Genomic DNA, 20,731 nt, shown 5'->3' with positions numbered 1-20,731 from the left:
GGGCTGCTCTTTTCTCCCCGCCCGCCGGAGAGAGTGTGGGGATTATACCTTGATTTTGCCGGCGGCACTCGCTCCTCGAGCCCGCAAAGTCCTGGGCAAGTCATTTAATAACTTTTGTTCCTCTCTCTCTCTCTGCCTTTTATACCTCCCTAAGTGGTCTCCTTGCCCACTCCCCACCGAAGCCCCTCCAGGCTGTCCTTAAGTTCCGCACACCTCCACCACCTCTTCACCTGGCGAAGTCGCCTCTTACTTGACCACGTCCACCTCTCTGATGAGATGGACCCTTCTTGCCAAGGCCAGCCTTTCTACCTCTACCTGGGCTCTTTTCCAGCAGATTGCAACCCGCCCTCCCCCCATTCCTTAATCATCAGTCTCTCCCTATTTATTGATTCTCTCCCTGTTGCTTTCAAACGTGCCCAAGGCTCCCCAATTCTTAAAGAACTTTCTGTGAACCTTATCGTCTCCTCAAGCAATTAATTGCCATATATCTCCTTTTCTTTTCTCAGCTAGACTCTTGGAAAAATTCTCCCACATCCCTTTCTTCTTCTGTTCTCGACCCTTTGCAGTATGGCCTTGGACTCCATGACTGACCGAAAATTGCTTTCCCCCAAAGTTACCAGTGGTGTCTTAATGGCCAAATCTGCGGCTTTTTCTAACTCATCTTTTTTGGCCACTGTTGACAACCTTCCTTTCCCAAATTTTTGCAAAAAACACTCTCTCCTAGTTTTCCTCAACCTGTGGACCATTCCTTCTCAGGATGCTTTGCTGGTTCTTCATCCTGAGCATGCCTCTTGTGTGGGTGTGTTCCAGAGCCCTGTCCTGGGTCCTCTTCTCCATCATTCTCTCATTTGGTGACCTGCATCATCTCCCAAAGTGAAATATTCAAGCCCCAGCGTTTCTGTTGAGTTCTGTCCCCCCTTGCCTATTGGACGTTTCAAACTGGCTGTTGGAGAGATGTCTCAAGCTCATGTCCAAACCAGAACTCATTATCTTTTTCCCAGAACCCACTCCTGTTTCTATTGAGGGTACTGCTGTTCTTGAGTGGATCAGGTTTGTAACCTCAGCAGTACTCTCCATCACACTGCATATCCATTCAGTTGCTAGATCCCACCTTTCCTCCATCTCTATTTACAAAGACATCACCTCTCCCCTGGACCACAGTAGTAACCTTCCAATTTATCTCCTTACCTTATGTTTCTCACCATTTGCATCCTTTACCACACAACCATCCAAGTGATTTTCCAAAAGCTCAGATCTGACCTTGGCATTGCCCTACTCAATAAACTCTAGGGGCTCCCTAGTACTTCCACTGCCCATTGGACAACATGAAATTCTTTTGTTGAGCTTTTAAGGTCTTTCACAACCTGGTCCCAGCCTCATTATGCATTATTCCACTTCCCCCACTTCATGATGAAGCTTAACTAGCCTTTTCTCTGTTGTTCATACTGGCACACCATTTTCCTCCTCTGATACTTTTCATTGGCCATTATCTTCCCTGCCTGGAATGCACTCCTTCCTCACCTTTGTCTCACAGCATTCCTTATTTCCTTAAGATGTGCTTCAAGCAGCACCTTGTCCAGGAAATCTTTCCAGAATCTCCTGGCTGCTAATCAGTGAACTCCCTTCCAAATTCCTTTTAATTCCTTTCTATTTATTCTATATACTAAATGTATAGGTTGTCTTACTCCCTATAGAATGTGAGGGAAAGGAGACCCTTGAAAGCAGGCTTTGTATTTTGCCATTCTTTCTATCCCCAGCCTTGGTATGTAGTTGGTGCCTTTAAAATGGTTGTTGACTGACTTTTATTTTTCTTTAACCTCCCTCTAAGAGGACATGGTTCCAGCTTCTTCTAGCCTGCTGCCCTACATATAGGAGAAATTTTAATGTTGTTGAACATATTTTTGAATTGGCTCTCTGCTTTGAGTAACTTTGAGATGAATTTTGGCCCCAGGAGCACTTTATGAATAATTAGAAAGTTGGAGAAAACTGCTGTCAACAATTTTGAATTTTTTCTTCCTTTAGCTGTCTTCCCAGAAGGAGGTAGTTGCTAGAATTGTCCAGAGGATTTGTGAAAAGAAAAAAAAGAATATTCTGGCTTTTGGATACACCCTGTTAGAGGAAAACAAAATGTCATTACCAGTTATGTTCACAACAAATGTCTGCAACTATCACCCTAACACAATAACGGAAACAATTAGTGTCAGTGCCTTGTGGGAGATGCTTCTAAGCAGAATAGGAGATGATGTGATGATGTATATGTTAGAGCACTGTTCACTTTTCATGATGGTACCCCCAAGCTGCTGTTACCAGGTCTCTGGGCTACCTATCTATGAACTCTATTTAAAAGATTCTGTCTCTCCATCTGGGTTCTTGCGGAGAAAATATCCAAAGCAGAAACCAAATGTCTCACTTAACAATGTCAGAAAGAAAATTTCCTTCCACAAAAAATCCCCAGTCAAACTGGATTTGAGGAAAGAGATGCTTAGATCCAAAGACAAGACCTTAAAAGTTTCAGGTCAAAACCAGAATAGTGCACAGGATTTGGTAGAAGAACCTCTTCAAGACAGAACTGAAGATTCCTGTGGGACTGAGCAGCTATCTAAGGCTGACCAAATAGAAGAACAAGCCAAAACCCATTTGGCACATTCCATGATGGCTCTGTTATCAAAAAGGCAAAGGGAGAATAAAGAGGAAAGTGAGATTTCAACAAAGCGGCCAAAGAAAGAGGAGTACCTTCATGAAAAGAGAAAAGAGCTGGGCTCAGAACAGGGTCTTGAACTAAATGAGAATGAATCTAATTCAGACAGTGCTGAGAGCATAACCCAAAGATCAGTGGAAATCTGCTCTTCAAAGCATTTCTCCAGTGCAAAATCTTCCCTTGAAGAAGATGGTGGTACAGAGGAATGTTTCATGGAGACCAAGGGCAGCCTCTCCCTTTTAGAATGTAGTGGTGAGGACTTAGCATGTTATGATTCTTCGATTACCAAATCGACTCCTGAAGGTAAAACAGAAGCCAGATCTTCAGAAGAAGGTTTGCATGGAGGGACCGAACAAACTGATGCCTTTTTCTCACATCCACTGTGCCCTGGGAATGAACTACCGGTACCAAAGAGATTGAGAAGTGCCTCTGGCTCCATTGTATACATTAACAGGAAACGGTTCTTATATTCTTCCCGCAACTTCAGAGAATGTTTGCCTGTGTCATTTCTGCTGAACCGTTTACACGATTCTCTCTCTGGGGGTCGAAGGCTGGTTGAAACCATTTTCTTAATCAGTCCTCTCTTTAAACCTAAAGGTGACCCACAGCAGCAAAGGACCCCCTGGAAAAAGAGGCGTCTCCCCAAACGTTATTGGCAGATGCGGCACCTGTTTAAGGAATTGATAAAGAATCACCGAAAGTGCCCTTATTTCATGCTTCTAAAAAAGAACTGTCCCCTGAGGGTTTCAGCAGCCAAGGCAGATCTTTCCAACCAACTGAAAAAGCCACAGTCCTTTGCTACCAGCCATTTAACGGAGGCTGAGGAAATGCAGCATCAGGTCCAAGACCAAGGCCAGCAGATGGAACAGATGTCTGAAGTCCCCCTGAACTGTGGTGGCAGTGACAACATGGAGAAGCCTAGTTGCTCACTTACAGAGCAGATGCCTGATAAAGAATCAGCCCTTTCCAGTGAGATTTCTAAAAAAACCCAGCCAGTGTCACAAGCAGTTGGGAAGAGTGTGTTCCCAGGAAGGGGTGGTGGTGACATCCTACAGCTTCTCAGGCAGCACAGCAGCCCTTGGCAGGTGTATGTGTTTCTGAGGGAGTGTCTTCACCGTCTGGTGCCTGCTGAACTCTGGGGATCAACTCACAACAAATGCCGCTTCTTTAAGAATGTGAAGAAATTCCTCACTCTGGGAAAACATGACAAGTTTTCTCTTCGGGAGCTGATGTGGAAGATGCGAGTGAAGGACTGTACTTGGCTTGCCCTTGTCAAAGGTACTAAGTCTTACTTAATAGCAGCTGATTAGTGATGCAGCTAGGTGGTGAATAGATAGAGAGCTGGACCTAGACTAGAGTGAGGAAGACCTGAGTTCAAATCCAACCCTCAGATACTTAACCTAGTTCTGTGATGGAGGAAGTCACTTCACTTCTCTTCCATCTCAGTTTCCCTATCTGTAAAATGGGAATAAGAATAACACTTGGTGGGGGCAGCTAGGTGGCGCAGTGAATAGAGCCCCGGCTCTGGAGTCAGGAGGACCTGAGTTCAAATTTGGCCTCAGACCCTTAACATAAAAACTAGCAGTGTGACCTTAGGCAAGTCACTTAACCCCAATTGCCCTCCAAAAAGGAAAAAAAAAAGGAATAACACTTGGCTGACATAATTGTTTGAGGATCAAAATGGGATCATATATTTAAGGTGTTTATAAATTAAACCCTTTAGTGCTTTATAAATGTTAAGTGTCAGGATAATGATAATGATGCTAGGCACTGGGGATGTAAATAGACATTAAACAGTCCTTGCCCTCAGGGAGCTGAAATTCTGCTGGGAGATTCCAGGGTCCCTCTAATTTCTGTTTTGTTCCTATGACCCGAGTGGGGGTGGGAGAGGTAAGGTGATGAGGAATGTTGCTCATCAGTATTGAAGCTCCTGGACTCTTTGGACATAATTTAGTTTTCTGACATTTTGACTCATTTCAGGGAATCACTTTGTTCCAGCCTCAGAACACCGTTTGCGTGAAGAGATCTTGGCCAAATTTGTATACTGGTTGATGGACACATATGTGGTTGAGTTGCTGAGGTCCTTTTTTTACATCACTGAGACCATGTTCCAGAAAAATAGGCTCTTCTTCTACCGGAAGTGTGTTTGGAGCAAGCTGCATAATGTTGGCATCAGGTATTTCTCTCTAGAGCACAACCGAAGCCGGAGAGGGGGATGATGCAGACACCAAAAGGAAGAGGGTTTGATTCTCTAGTATTCCAACGCCCTCTGGGGAGTGCTGGTCCTGCACTTTGTCCAGGTTGTGTGAAGCAGTCTCAAATTTAGAGTTAGGAAATTGAATGCTCTCTCTGGTCCAGGGAACATAACTCTTACCTGTTTTATCCTGTCTGCTCTAAAAATAGTTACTTCTGTGTCCCACTAGAAGAAAAGCCATCTCTCCAGCCTTCAGAGCAGGAGTGGTGCCAGGGATCTGGTGGATAAACATTTTTGGGGTAGACCTAAGGATTTCTGTGGGGTAGAACAGGGTGCCAGCCCTACTAAGTAGAGCAGCAAAGAGACATCTCACTTAACAAAAAGACAGAGACTGAAGAGGAAAGTCAGATTTCAACAGATGGGCAGAAAAGAGGCATTCATTCACAAAAAGAGTAAAGAGCTGGTTTGAGGATGGACCAGATACTTTGTCTAGCACTATATTTAACTGTATGCCCCTACATCTTCTCTCCCTCTCTCCTCTAATAGAACATAGGACAGGGACTGTGACATTCTTTATGTTTGCACATATAGGTGAACATCAATAACTGTCTTTTGTTGAATTGCGTTGAAGGGGCTCCTTGTTAGTGTGGACCAGTCCACAGATATTACCATTAGAGTAATACCCTCCTTTAAAAGGAACTATTCAAGTTCCACCCACTGGCCCACTTATTTCAAGAAGTGCTTAATACAGTAAAATTTCAGTACAGCAGAAGACAGAACAAGCAGATTTGGAGATTGGATCTTCTAAAGAATTGGCTAGTTTTCCAAACTGTGTTGGATATTTTCTTGAATAGTTGGATTGTCATGATTCCAATTATTAATCAAATCAATTCCAACTTTGATTGGGCATTATTCCAAGTTAAGAGATTCATATAAAGAAGGACCTGCTTTGGTTCAGCTATTTCTTCTCTTTTTACACTTACTACTCAGTATCAGTGCTTCTCCAGGTATGGGCCACAGACCATCAGTGGCCCATAAGAGCTCCCTCCTGAAGAAGTATCAATATTTGTAATTGGACAAAGTCTAGAAGCTTTGTTTCTGGTGAATTTAGTAATTTCCTCTTTTTATTTAATAAAAACTCGGGGTGGCTAGGTGGCACAGTGAATAGAGCACCAGCCCTGGAGTCAGGAGGACCTGAGTTCAAATGCAGCCTCAGACACTTAACACAAAACTAGCCATGTGACCTTGGGCAAGTCACTTAACCCCAATTGCCCTCCCTTATCCCCTCCAAAAAGCAAAATATATATATTTAATAAAAACTGGAAACCACATTGTTGATGTCTCAGCCTAAAGTATAGCTTCATCATGTTAATTTGGGAGAGTTTCTTTCAGAGGGGCAGGTAGAAATAAATAAAGTAGGTGTTCTTCAGGGACTTTGTTCCTTTTGGAGCTTTCTGAGATCTGAGAAGTATGAGAATCACTGCTGTGATGCAGTACAGGAGGTGGGAGGGTACTGTATTATCTAATTAAAATTGTTATTTCTTCCTTTTCTGTAATGGCTTGGAATCAGATTTTTCTCCCTTGACAATTTGTCCTGGGTGCCCAGAGAACTCTGGTCTGGACTATGCCTCCACCTTGGTGCCCAGGCACCTTGGCCAGTTATAACAATTAGGGCTCCTTACATTTTTTTAACCATCCCTCATGATGATAAAAGACAGAACTTCCTCCAATCCATGGCTTTAGTGCCCAAGGGGCAGTTCTAAAAGAAGTCTGCCAGTAGTAGGTTTTTTTTAAATTTAAGTTAATTTTTTTAATTAGCAAAATTCTCTTCCTTTTACCTTCCTCCTAATCCTCACTGAAAAAGAAGGAGCAAAACCCTTAAAAAAAAGAAAATAGCGTAGTCAAACAAAACCAGTAGGTACATTGGCTGTGTCCCCAAAATACATGCCTTAATCTTTAATCTGAATCTGTCACCTCTTTTTCAGGAGGCGGGTGTGGTGTTTCATCATTGATCCTCTGGAAATCATGATTGGCTGTTGTGTTGATCAGAGTACTTAAGTCTTCCAAAGTTGTTATTAGCACAGTTGTTTAGAACCAGATACTAATGAGGCCAAGGTCACTGCTGGAAAGGACCGGCTAGTCTTATAAGGAGAGAATTTGTTCTTGGGCCGCTGTGTGCGTCTGCCAGGCATGCTAAAGAAGTGTGCAGCTGGTCATAAGGGGCCATAGCTGCAGAATTGTGAATAGTTAAGCCCTTAGACTTATTATACCCACCGAGGGAAAAAATTGCCCTCAAGGAACATGTCATTATAGGTAACAGACACACCTCATTTCTTTGTATATGAAAAGAGGCACTGAGGGCATTTCTCTGTCAGTTCAACATTGTACCATTTTCTCAGCTACACTGAATTCATTTATTCCATTTGCTAAACAGAGTCCATAAACTTGGTGTAGCGAGCGGCAAGCACCCCAAGCATGTCCTCAGGGTTTGCTGCTACCACAGGTTCTTGGATCTGCTTTGTTAAAGGAAAGCAACTCAAAATGGGTTAACAAGCTTACTTTAATCAGTCAGACATATATGGTTTACCTTGTTCAGGGGAAAAAGGTCAGCACCCCAAACTTCAAAATATACAGACAGAATTATCAAGACATTAACAGATCAAGTAGACAGCTTTCCAAACTGTCCAACCATTACATCCATACCCAGTCAACATCTGGGTTTCCACATCTGGGTTTTTCAAAGCCGGGTGACTCTCAACAACAGCTTCCCAGAATTCAGATCAAATCACAGAACACTTCTAAAAGTGAGTCCCAAAACAAAGCTACACATCAGGGCTTATATAGCCTTCTCCTGGCTCAGAGAATGTAACAACCTTATTGACTCACTGGCCAATCAAGAAGTATCTACTGAAAAACAAGCCTCCCACCCCAGGCTTCAGGTGCACTTTAGCACATTTGCATTCCCATTACATTTGGGCTGATAAGCTCCATACCAGGCTGCATTGCTGTGATGTCTAAGCATAGATTTGATCTGGCTTAAGGGAGAGACTTGGGATTTAGGACTTGTGAGTGAAGATGACCTGAGTTCAAATATTGCCCCAGAAACTTTTAACTCTGTGACACTGGGCAAGTCACTTCATCTGTTTCACTTTCCTCATCTGTAAAATGGGGATAATAATAATAATAGTACTAATAGCACCTATCTTCCAGGGTTATTGTGAGGATCAAATGAAATGACATGTGAAGTACTTTACAAACCTTAAAATGCTATGTAAATGCTAGCTGTTATAGAGATGATTTAATTTACTTTTAATTGAAATGTTATCTATATATTTATTTGTCTAGCAGCTTAATATTTATTATTTGATAGACTGCAAATGGAATAAATAATTACTAATAAATAAATAATATTCATTATTCCATGGGCTGCTAATGGAATGCCAAGGGATATAATTACAATTCAGTTAGTATAACTGGTGGTGGGACCTTGGGTGAGTCATTTAACCTTTTGTTAAACAGTTTTGCTTTTCCATAGTTTTGCTTTGCCATGGTTTGTTCAACTGCAAAATGGAGATAATATTAGCAGCTAACCTCCCAGGGTTGTTGTGAGGATCAAATGTGATAATATTTGTAAATTACTTAACTATTATCGTCATCATTATTACTATTCTTAACTTAATAGTTATTTGTGTTTTAGAAAACACTTTGATAAAGTGCAGCTTAGAGAATTGTCAGAAGAGGAGATTAAGCAAAATTTGAAAGCGAGATTTATCTGCCTGGCCTCCAGACTCCGGTTCATCCCCAAACCTAATGGGCTTCGGCCCATTGTGAATATAGACAGCATTGTTGGAGCCAAAGTATCCAGTAAGAGAGCCAAAGATAAGGTAATTATAGTTCATATTCATATGTGTGCGGATCCTGCACATATTTTATTTTTTTAAAAAAAATATATGCATACTTTGTTTTTACATTGCTTAGCTTTCCCTCTGTATCCCTCTCAGCTCCCAGAAAATCATTCTTTCCAATAAATATATTTTTTTAAAGGGGCTGGTGGGACAGGGAGGGAAAATTTAAAAAATAATTAAGGCCAATCAACACATAAGGAAAAAATGACAATATATGCAATATTCCATAACCATGGACTCCAACCTCTGCCAAGAAGTGGGGAAAGTGTCTTCTCATAGTCCTTCTTTGGGGCCAATCTTTGTTCTTAATAATTTCCCATCATTTGGTTATGATTATTTGTGGTGGGTATCTTTTCTTTTTACATTATTGGAATCATTGTGTAAGGCAGCTAGGTGACTCAAGTCAATAGAGCACTGGGCTTAGAATCAGGAAGATTCACTTTCCTGAGTTCAAATCTGGTCTCAGACTAGCTGTGTGACCCTGGGCAAGTCACTTAACCCTCTTTGCCTCAGTTTCCTCATCTGTAAAATGAGCTGGAGAGGGAAATGGCAAACCACTCCAGTGTCTTTGCCAGGAAAACCTCAAATGGGGTCATGAAGTGGCAGACAGAACTGAAGAATAACAATAGCAATCGTGTATGTTTTTGCTGGCTCTACTTACCTTCCTTTTGAGTCTGTTCATGTAAGAGTTTCCATGTTGTTCTGCATTCATCATGTTTGTTAAAACACAGCATATTCCATTTCATTCATGGGCCATAATTGTTTAATACTTTCTTAAAAATAGGGCACCCACTTTGTTTTCAGTTCTCCACTACTATGAAAAGTGCTACTGTAAATATTTTGGTGCGTATTGAACTTTTCTTTTTGTATTTGACCTTGGGATGCCTTTCACAGAATCTCTGGGTGAAAGCATATGGCCATTTTAGTTCTTTTGTTTCCATAATCAGATATCACTGTCCACAATGATTTTAGTAATTCATAGCTCTTTGAACATCACATTAACGTGCCTGCCCTTCTGTGGCCCTTCTAACATTAGTGTCTTTTGTCATTTTTCCAATTTATGGGGCATGGTCATTTTGACTTACATTTCTCTTATTAGTGATTTGGTGCATTCTTTCCTGTATTTATTAATAGTTTGCAATTCTCTTGAGAACTGTTTGTATCATTTGACTGCTTCCCTCTGGGAAATGACTTTAATCTTACATATTTCTGTTATTTATGTACATATCTTTAATGTCAAAGCCCTACAAGTAATATTTTATATAAAGATTTTTTTTCCAAATCACTGAATTTTTTTCTGAACTACTTATCCTAGATTTGTTTTTGTTTGTGCACAAACTCCAATTTCATGTAATCAGAATGATCTATTTTATCTTTCGTTGGTTCTATCTTATATTTGGTTAAGAATTCATCTCTGTGAATGTGAAAGGTATATGGCCTGCTTAGCTTTTAATTTTTATGATTAGATCTTTAATATCTAAGTAACATACTAATTTTTAATTTTTTGTACAATAAGGTTTAACTTAGTGGTCTAAGTTACTGCCCAACCGCTTTCTTTTTTTATCAGAAGTTCTTCTCTCTTTCTGTAAATTAGTCCTTTTGTAGTTTGATTGGTATAGAATTAAATCTATAAATAACTTTAAGAATGTTGTCATTTTTATTATATTGGCATGGCCCTGCCATGAGCACTGAATATTCCTCCAGCTATTTAAGTTGTTCTTTATTTCTTCATGGAGTGTTTTGTTGTGGGGAGCCAAGCCCACCCAAGGGACCCCTGCCCTTCTGTGGCAGTGTCTGAGATAGTGGTAGAAAGGAGTCCTGCCGGCCAGCAGCAGAGCTGAGAAGGAAAAGTTAGGTGAAAAGATAGATAAAAGATTACTTAACCAGAGGTTGACAATCATAAACGAGACGGGGCTCCAGTATGGTGGAAAACTGAGTCAACTTTATTCAGCTAAGAATCCAGTATATATAGTGTGAAACTGCATAGTCATCATAAGCCACTACCTCTGGGATTACACTGTTGCCCTAGTTCCCGTTCGCCTCATACATGACGGCCGTGTACTCCATTCTTGTTATCAGGGCAGGATGTTTCAAACCTCCCTAAATCTCCCTAGAACAGAATGGAGTTATCCCAAGGTTTCTAGTTAATACTACATTGCAACATTATGCTAGTTTCCCCTGAGAACACTGCAAGTGTCCTTGTTCCCAGGCCAGGAGTGCATACCACAAGGATGTGAAGCCCATGCCTGGGGGATGGTGAACCAATCTAGGCTTCTTTAGCAGGGTCTTATGCTGAGGGGGCTTATTCAGCCATCAGGGTCAGAGCCCCACTGGCCATGGTCCTCTACATTTTGTAATTGAGTCTATGTAAGTATTAGGTATTCTTTGGTAGATTCATTCCTAGGTATTTTGTACATTTTGTCATTATTTAATTTTAACTTCTTTTTCTATTATTGCCTCTTGGATTTTGTTGTTTTATAGAAATGCAGTTGATTTTTTTGTGGATTTAACCTGCAACTTTTCTGAACCTGTTTATATTCTCAGTTTCTTGCTGATTCCTCAGGATGTTCTAAGTAAATCATAATGTCATCATCAAATAAATATTGTTTTGTCTCCTCTTTGCCCATTTTTATGCTTTTAATTTAATCTTCTTATTGGTATTGTTAACATTTCTAGAATTATATCAAATAATATTGGAGAGGAGTATCTTTGCTTTATTCCTGTATTTGTTTGGAAAAGCTTCTACTATATCTGTTGCATTGTTATGAGGATAAAATTAGGTAATATTTGTAAAAGCACTTTGTAAACTTTAAAGCTCTATATAAATGCTATTATTATTGTCATGTTTGTTATGCTTACTTTTGGTTTTAGGTAGATTTCTCTGTGCTTATACTTTGTAAGGTTGTTTTGTTTGTAGCATAAATTAATGTTGTACTTTGTCGAAGGCTTTTCTGAATCTGTTAATATAGTTTTAGATGGTTTTGTTTTTTATTTGATTAACAATGTTGATTGTTTTCCTAATGTTGAAATTTGTATTCTTGGTATAAATCCATCATAATCATAAAAACTAATTTAGAGGAAAGACATTTTTTTAGGATTTTATTTAAATTTTTAAAAATTAATATTCATTAATGATAGTGGTATATAGTACTTTTTCTTTATTTTTTCCTGGTTTGGGTATTAGAACCACATATTTCTCTTGTAAAAGGTGTTTGACAGAGTGCTTTCTCCATTTTTGAGAATAATTTTTATGACATAGCTATTAATTTTTCTTTAAAAGTTTAATAGAATTTTCATTTAAATAAACAGAACCAGGATTTTGTTTTTTTCCCCTCCCCTCACCTCTGGGCTATGTGCTAAGATATTGGGAAGAGGGTCATGGGGCCATTTGCAATAGGTCATTTTGAATATTTTTAACCCATTCTCCATTTTATTCCCTTTAGATAAGATATTTTAATGGCCATCTTAAAAACCTGTTCAGTGTTCTGAATTACGAGCGGACCCTACGCCCTGATGTCTTGGGGTCTTCCTTGTTTGGGACTGATGGCATTTATAAAGAATGGCGGCAGTTTGTGCTCAGAGTGAAGCAATCCAAGGACAAAGTTTCCAAATTTTACTTTGTAAAGGTTAGTCTTCCTAAGGGTCATTATGCTGAGAGCTGGGGACATGAAGACTGAATTGAAATATCCTCAGCCTTCAGTTCTACTGGGGAAGACAACACATATGTGTGTGTATGCATACATACATACATATGTTTGTATCTGTATATTTATATATATGTATAAGATGGATCACCGTGACACATATGTAAGAACTTAGAAATATTTGAATATATACAGTGTGTCTCAAAAGTCTTGTTGCAGTTTTAGGCTTTAATAAGCTCAAAAGTACACTAAGAAAGGCAGCTGGGTGGTGCAGTGAATAGAGCACCAGCCCTGGAGTCAGAAGGACCTGAGTTCAAATGTGGCCTCAGACACTTAACACTTACTAGCTGTGTGACCTTGGGCAAGTCACTTAATTGCCCTGGCCTCCCCCTCCAAAAACACCAAAAAAAAAAAGTGTACTAAGTTCTTCAAAGCTGCATACACTTGCATCTGTGTGCACATGGTTAAGATCAACATTCTATACAAGTGAAAGACAGTGATATTGGTAATGTAAATAAGTGATCATTGATGAAATTTTTGTGTTTGTAAAGAGTAATGGGGGAATATTCCACTCTTGCTTCCTCTTTTTTTTTGTGGTTTTTAAATTTTTTTATTGCTTCCTCTTAATCTAAGAAGAATTCACAATGAAAATAGGATTTCAGGAACTGCATTAGTGATAGATGGGAGACCTGATGATAAGCTGGCACTGTGTGAAGCATTTTAGCAATAAGACATAGCTGGGGCAATAACATGACCATGTAGTAACAGCATAGTCAATCCAAAAGGTATTGATTGGTTTGATTATAGGATAGGGAGGGGTGGTCAGGGATCTGGGTGGTTCCAGATACCTGGGGGAAGTGGGGGCAGGGTGGGGGGAGGGGAGAGAACTGGGAAGTGGATGATGATTTCTCCAATATCATGCATAATGGAGTGTGAATGAAGCCTTTTTAAGCCCTCAAGGAATAAGTCTGGAAAGATAACATATAGTGACTTTGAATATTGACCATAGTACTTCAGGGGCTACAACAGATCAGCTTTCAGGGTGAGATGGGTAGGATTTGAAGGATGGATGCCAATAGAGATAGAAAAGGGAATGAATGTGGGAAACATTTTTAAGAAATAATTGTCAGGATCTGAGAATAGACTGGCACCCAGGAGGAGAGGAGTGAGTAGAAGACTGCACCAAAGCAAAGGGAAAGGTACAGAAAAAAAGAGGAAATACATTTTCTTGATCAGTTGAAAAAATCTTCTGAATTTAATTCAGCAAGTGTTTGGAGGACATGCTCTGTTTCCAGAAAAACACCCCTTTCGGGGAGAGGGAGGAATGAGCATCCTTTTGGAATTATAGGCTTTTTGGAATTCTGATGTAATAGGTGTGGTCCTGTTCCTCTTTTAGCCGCATACTATGTGGGAATAATAACCCCACCTTCAAAAACAGCTGCAGTGGCAGAGGCAGCTTTTTGGTATAGGGAGTTCATCCTAAATTATAAATTCACCTTATGATGAACTGATCTGTCCAGCCCCAGATCATAGTTTGCCTCCTCTCCTTCTATCCACAAAGATACCATGACCCAGCCAGTGTGGGCGCTTTACCCTCCCCTCCTTGGTCCTTTCTTGCTCCTACTTTGGGAGTACTTGAGACCACCATTGCTTCTGAAAAGGGTGTATCAACTTAGCTGGACCATGTCTCTGCTCACAATTCCTGCGACTGTCCCTAGACTAAAGCTTTTCCACCTAGTCACTGTTCTTCTATATGCATTGTGTCCTATTAGAATATAAACTCTCTGAGGGCAGGAATTACTTTATTTTGTATTGGTATCTCCAGCTTCAGTACAGTAGTGGAGATCTGCCACTCTTGTTGGGCTTTCCCCTTAAAATAGAAAAATACAAATATTATAAATGATATTATTATATACAAATATTCTAAAGTATATAATTATATGTAATTTGTATTTTATGAAAACAAATATTTCAAGTGATAATATATAAACATTGTAAATTATAATGTATAAATATCATAAATAAAAAATATAAAATTTGAAATAAAGACAGATAAATTTGGAGTTGGCTCAATTTAGTCCTAGAAAGATTTTTGCTTGTGTTAATTTGAGAGGCATTTTGGCACAGTGAGTAGAGAACTGGCCTGGTAACTGGGGAGACCTGGGTTCAGATCTACCTCTGTGATACATGCTGGCCCTGTTTAGTCCTGCATGGGCAAATCACTTAACCTTTCTTTGCCTTCAGCAGTTCTCTAAGACTGTGAGCTGCAGGGAAGGCGCTGACCTGCACTGTCAGAGGGCATTTCCTTCCCCAGGAGTTCCCTATACCAGTGAAATCATAAATTTAGTCCCTGTCCTTAATTTGCCTAGCACATAATAAGTGCTTAATAAATATTTGTTTATTGAACATTTTAAAATGTTTACCTCTTGGCTTGCATGACCCCAAAGAATAGTCATATTAAGTAAATTTATAAACCTTAAAGGAGAATGTACAAACGGGGAAATAGGTTCTGAGAAGTTGTGATTGACTTGGAGTCACAAATAAGAAATGGCAAGCAGGGGACAAGATTCAAACCCAGAGGCTTTTGACTTCAAATTCAGAGCCCCTTCCATCAGACCACACTGACTTCCATAACTGATTATGGTAAAGTCCTGAAACATGCTTTATTTTCAAGGTCGATTTTAGTCTTCCTGCCCTACCCCCACTCCATACCATTCTTATAAAGCAGGGCTTCTTCACCTTTGGTGGGTGTCCTGGAGTTCTTTGACAGTGTGGAGAAACCTGTGGATGCCTTTGCAGAATAATGTTTTTAAATGAATAAAATAAAATACATAATATTACAGAGGAAACCAGTTATATTGAAATACATTTCCCAGAACTTTAGAAGAAAACATTTGCATTGTCTTGCATAGATACTCAGGTCTTTGCCTTTTGAGCAGTGTTCATTTTTGGTATTTTTTCTTACATAGGCTGATGTGACAGGTGCTTACGATACCATCCCCCACGACAAACTTGTCGAAATCATCTCCAGCATCATTAAGCCCGAAGAGAAGAAAGTCTACTGTATCAGACGTTATGCTGTAGTCCAGAAGAATGCCCATGGAAACATCCAGAAATCCTTTAAAAGACACGTATGGCAAACATTTGGTTTCCTTCACGCTAACATTCTGATCTTTTGTCAGCTCAGACTTCTCTACTTTCAGAGGATATGAAAACAACTTTCCTTTACAGCTGGTGCATGTAGAGGCATTCTTGATTAGAGAGGTAGCATGGCATAGTGGATAAATTGTGGGTTCAGACTTGGGAAGAGCTGGGTTCCCATCCCACTTCTGTGTTACCTTGGCAAAGTCACTGCCATTCTCTGAACCTCTGTTTCTTCATCTATAAAATGGGGATAATATCTGTAGGACCCACCTCCCTGAGTTATCATGGGACTTAAATGAACTTTGCAAACTACTATACTCATTAATGCCAGTTATTTATATTTTGCTTATATTAGATATAATTATTCTACTTAATAATAGTATTACTATAGCTTTGTACTCTACTTGCACAAGAGAAGAGATTATAGACTATTTATTCATTATGGGCCTGTCTATGGTGTTTTCTCCTTTGACAGTCTTAATCCCTTGTTTCATGTTTAGAAAATCATAGATTGAAAGGAGCCCAGAGATTATTTAGTTGACCTGCATTTTATAGATGAAGAAATTAAGGCTCAGAGAGACTTCCCCAAGTTAATACAACTAGTATAGGCAGCTAGGTGACTCAGTGGATAGATCACTGGAGTCAGGGAAACCTGAGTTCAAATCTGGCCTTAGATACTTACTAGCTGTGTGACTCTGGACAAGTCACTTAACCCTGTTTGCCTTAGTTCCCTCATCTGTAAAATAAGCTGGAGAAGGAAACAGCAAACCACTCCAGTGTCTTTGCAAGAAGGGTTGGACGGGAGTGAACAGTGACAAAAGTAGTTAAGTACCTTCAGGCCCAGGTCTTCCTGATTGCAAGTGTACCATTGTATCCACTAATTAGTATAAGTAGAGAGAGAGAATGAGAATAAAAAGGGAATAAATTTAAGTGGATCTAGTTATATTTAGTATTGTTAAAATTTTTAATGTGGTTTTTAATTTAAAAAAATTAGTTCTTGGCAAAAGGTGGAGGTGAAGAAACTCTAGGGTTAAGGTTCACCAATGAATTTCTAGAACTCATGCTATGCCAGAGGGTATGTGATACTTGAGAAAGACCTAGGGCAGGGGTGGGAAACCTCTGGCCTTGAGGTCACATGTGGCCTTCTATGTCCGTGGGTGCAGTCTTTTGACTGAGTCCAAGTTTTACAGAACAAATACTTATATTAATGGGATCTGTTCTGTGAAATTTAGATTCAGTCAAAGGGCCACACTTGAGGACCTAGGGGGCCACATGTGGTCTTGGGGCTGCAGGTTCCCCACCTCTGCACTAGGGTCTTCCTTGAAGTTTAAAGAAAATATTTAGATTTTTTTTATCATCTGAGTTTTTATTCTTTCGATACTTAATATAGTGTTCTTTGGGTCTAGACTGTGAAACCCAAATACTTTTTGTAGTAAGTTTCTCCAAGATAGTTTTCACCTTTGTTTATTATAGGTTTCCACTTACAAGGATGCCTTGCCTTATATGAATCAGTTTGTGGCGCATTTGCAAGAGACCACCTCCCTGCAGAACGCCATCGTGGTTGAACAGGTGATGCATATTCAATCTGATTCGGCAAACATTTATTAAGCACCTAAGGGTCAGAGATACAGAAATGAATTAGCCAACTAACAAGTATTTATTAACGCCTCCTGTGGGCTAGTCATTGAGGTACAAAGACAAAAATGAAACAGTCTCTGCACTCAGTGAAATTAGCATTCTAATGGGGGAGGCAATAGGTAGGTGTATATGTACATACAGGTGGCTCCATAGTGCATTGAGTGCTGGGCCTGGAGTTAGGAAGACCTGAGTTCAAATCAAGCTTTAGACACTTATTAGCTGTATGATCCTGGGAAAATCACTTAACCTCTTCTGCTTCTGTTTTCTCAGCTATAAAATGGAAATATAAATAGTAACTACCTCCCAGGGTTTTTGTGAAGATCAAGTGAGATAATATTTGTAAAGCACTTAACACACAGTGTAGGAGCTTAATAAATACTTATTCCTTTCCTTCTCTTTTCATGAATACAAAGAAGGTAGCACTTAGAAAAGGGAGTAATGACTAGAAAGGCTAGAAAGAGGTGGGTTGGGGCCAAGCTGTGAGGGGTTTGATGTGCTGAACAGAAGAGTGGAGAGCCCCTGAAATTTATTGTGTAGGGAAGTCCATTATTAGGACGGAGCTTAAGAAGAATCCCTTCGGTAGCTGTGGGGGAGGACTTATGGATAACTTGTAGATGTGGAGAGCCTTGGATCAGCAGACCAATTAGGTGGCTGTTGTAAATAATCCAAGTGAGAGGTGATAAAGGCTAGAACCAGGGGGCGGGGGACTGTATGAGTGGAGACAGAGGTTCCATGTGCAGAAAGATGGGGGCAGTAGAGTTGACAGGTGATTAGATATGTAAGGTATGTGAGAATGAGGAGTCTAGGATGATGAAAATGAGGGTGACTAAACAATAAAGGGCATAGTCTTTGGCCTTGGGAAGCTTACAGTTGAATAAGAGTACAAGATATTTACATAGTAGGAAATGCTTGTTTCATTTCTTAAGTTCAGAATAAAATAAATAAATATTTAAATAATTTAAATTAATTAAATATTAATAAAATAAATTAAATAATAATAAAAATAAATTTTAAAAGATGTATGCAAAAAGCTGTGACAGCTATGTGTAGGAGTGATTAAATAGAGAGATGAGAAATTATGAAGGGAGGAATCACTCCTAGCTCAGCTTCTGGCTCAAGGAAGACTTCTTGGCCCTTAGAATTGGAAAGCATTTTAGAGATCTTGAAATCCTATCTCCCTATTTTATGGATGGGGAACCTTAAGCCCAGAGAGGCTAGGAAGTGGCTCCTGAACCTGCAGGAAGGAAGAGGAAGGAAGGGAAGAATTTCAGCAGGCAGATGTGGGGAGGGTGTCAGTAATAGGTATGCACATATGTGGGGAAGGGGTAGTATGAAATTGGGAATAACTGTTTACCAGCCCAGTGAGGCTAGACCCCAGAATATACCAATTGAATTCATTAAATGTTGAATGAGCATTCTTTGTGATTAGGAGTTGTGTGAGATAAGGCTAGAAAGGCAAGTGAGAGGCAAATTGTAGGAAGCCTTGAATGTTGATGTAAGAGTCCACATTTTATCTTATAAAAGAATTAGGGAATGCTTTAGGCCAATGATAGGATCAAGCTTGTGTACTTTTTTACTTGTTCTTTTTTTCCCCTCCCTCCATCCCCTCCCAAATTAATATTTTTAAATGCATAAAATAAGTGAAGCAATTACATTGAAATATAATTAGCAAAATACTTTTTTAAATTTATATATTTATTTTTGGTTTACAGCATTCAGTTCCACAAACTTTTGAGTTCCAAATTTTCTCCCCTTCCCTCTTCTCCCCTCTCTCCCCCTATGGTAGCATGCAATCCGATATAGGATCTGCAAATACCTTCACATTAAACATTAATCAAGTTGTAAAGAAGGATTATAGCCAATGGAATGAACAATAAAGACGAAACAAAACAAAGAGGGAGAGGGAGAGCAAGTAGTTTGCTTCAATCTGCATTCAGACTCTGTAATTCTTTCTCTGGATGTGGATAGCCCTTTAGATCATGAGTTTTTTGGAGTTTTCTTATAGTTCTCTTATTGCTGAGATGAACCCAGTCTATCAAAACTAGTCCTCACAGATAGGATATGTCTGTAATTATGTACAGTGTTCTCCTGTACATTCAGCATCAGTTTATTTAAATCTCTCCAGGTTATTATGAAGTCCATCGGCTCCTCATTTCTTATAGCACAACAGTATTCCATTACATTCATATACCACAATTTGTTTAGGTGTTCCCCAGTTGATGGGCATCCCCTTGATTTCCAACTCTTTGCCAACACAAAAAGAACTGCTATAAATATTTTTGTACATACAAATCCTTTTCCCGCTTGTATGATCTCGCAAAATATTTTAAAATACAAGTTTACAGACGCTGAATTAATAACCCCTAGCATAGTGAATAGAGTGCTAGACTTGTAGTCAAGAGGACTTAAGTTGAAATCATGCCTCAGACAGCTACTGTTCCTTGTCACCCAGGAAAAGTCACTTAATTTGATTTTCCTCATCTATGAGATGAGGGGAAAATATGAGTAAAATATAATTGCACTGTCCTCCCTGGTGTTGTGAGAAACAAATGACAGTTGTAGTTTTCAAAATATTAAAAAAAAAATCACAGGCCCCAGTTAAGAACCCCCACTATAGCATATGTCTGACTTTCCCTTGTATTCTCTAACTGTCCTGTGTCTGTGATGGTAATTTATGTTTGGATTTTTTTTTTTTTTACAGAGCTCCTCCTTAAATGAGACCAGTATCAACCTCTTCGCTTTCTTTTTGCATTTGATTCATAACAACATCCTGAAGATCAAGAACAAGTAAGATGCAATTCGACATTTGTGAGAGATCTGTGACCTAATTTCCATTAGCGAGTGAGCTGGGTGGTAGACAAGATGCAGACCGCAAAGACAGTCAGCCTGAGACCTTGGTTGGCATTGCATCTCTCTTGTGATTGTTTTCTCTCCTTTTCTTCCTCTTTGCCTCTCTACAAAAGACCAAAGTTCAAACCTTACCTCTGACACAAACAACTTCATCCTTCTGAGCCTCAGTTGCCTTCTCTGCAAAATGAGAGAAAGGGAAGGGAACAAATATTTATTTAATTCAGTTTGGTGCCAGACTAAGTGCTTTTCAAATATTATCTCATTTTGATCCTCACAACAATCCTAGGAGGTAGCTCTCTTCTTCTTCTTTTTTTTTTTTTTTTTTTTTTTGCTTTTTGGAGAGGGGACAGTAGGGCAATTGGGTTTAAATGACTTGCCCAAGGTCACACGGCTAGTTTTGTGTTAAGAGTCTGAGGCCGGATCCAAACTCAGGTCCTTCTAACTCCAGGGCTGGTGCTGTATTCACTGTGCCACCTAGCTGCCCTGGAGGTAGCTCTCTTGATACTCATTTTAGAGGTGAGGAAACTGAGGTAGACAGAGGTTAAATGATTTGCCCAGGACCACACAGCCAGTAAGAGACTGAGATTTGATTTGAACTCAGGTCCTCATGACTCTAGGCCCAGCACTCTATCCACTGACCCTCCTAACTGTCCCCATA

The 20,731-nt window shown here is 39.7% G+C and overlaps 1 protein-coding gene across 4 annotated transcripts in view; it reads left to right on the top strand.

Moving 5' to 3' along the window:
- Positions 1–20,731, top strand: part of TERT (telomerase reverse transcriptase) — a 52,062-nt gene that overhangs the window by 615 nt on the left and 30,716 nt on the right. For all 4 annotated transcript variants that reach the window (XM_069076442.1, XM_069076424.1, XM_069076434.1 and 1 more), the window contains exons 2-8: positions 2,023–3,976; positions 4,679–4,874; positions 8,590–8,776; positions 12,241–12,423; positions 15,411–15,572; positions 17,059–17,154; positions 19,925–20,010. In XM_069076442.1, coding sequence (XP_068932543.1) covers positions 2,023–3,976; positions 4,679–4,874; positions 8,590–8,776; positions 12,241–12,423; positions 15,411–15,572; positions 17,059–17,154; positions 19,925–20,010 — 2,864 coding nt within the window. The remainder of the gene's footprint in view (positions 1–2,022; positions 3,977–4,678; positions 4,875–8,589; positions 8,777–12,240; positions 12,424–15,410; positions 15,573–17,058; positions 17,155–19,924; positions 20,011–20,731) is intronic.

The sequence above is a fragment of the Petaurus breviceps genome, unplaced genomic scaffold (genome assembly GCF_028583685.1).
Source record: "Petaurus breviceps papuanus isolate PSGF00001 unplaced genomic scaffold, PetGlider_PUasm1.0 151, whole genome shotgun sequence".
Lineage (NCBI taxonomy): Eukaryota > Metazoa > Chordata > Mammalia > Diprotodontia > Petauridae > Petaurus > Petaurus breviceps.
This window is presented reverse-complemented; position numbering and strand designations above follow the sequence as displayed.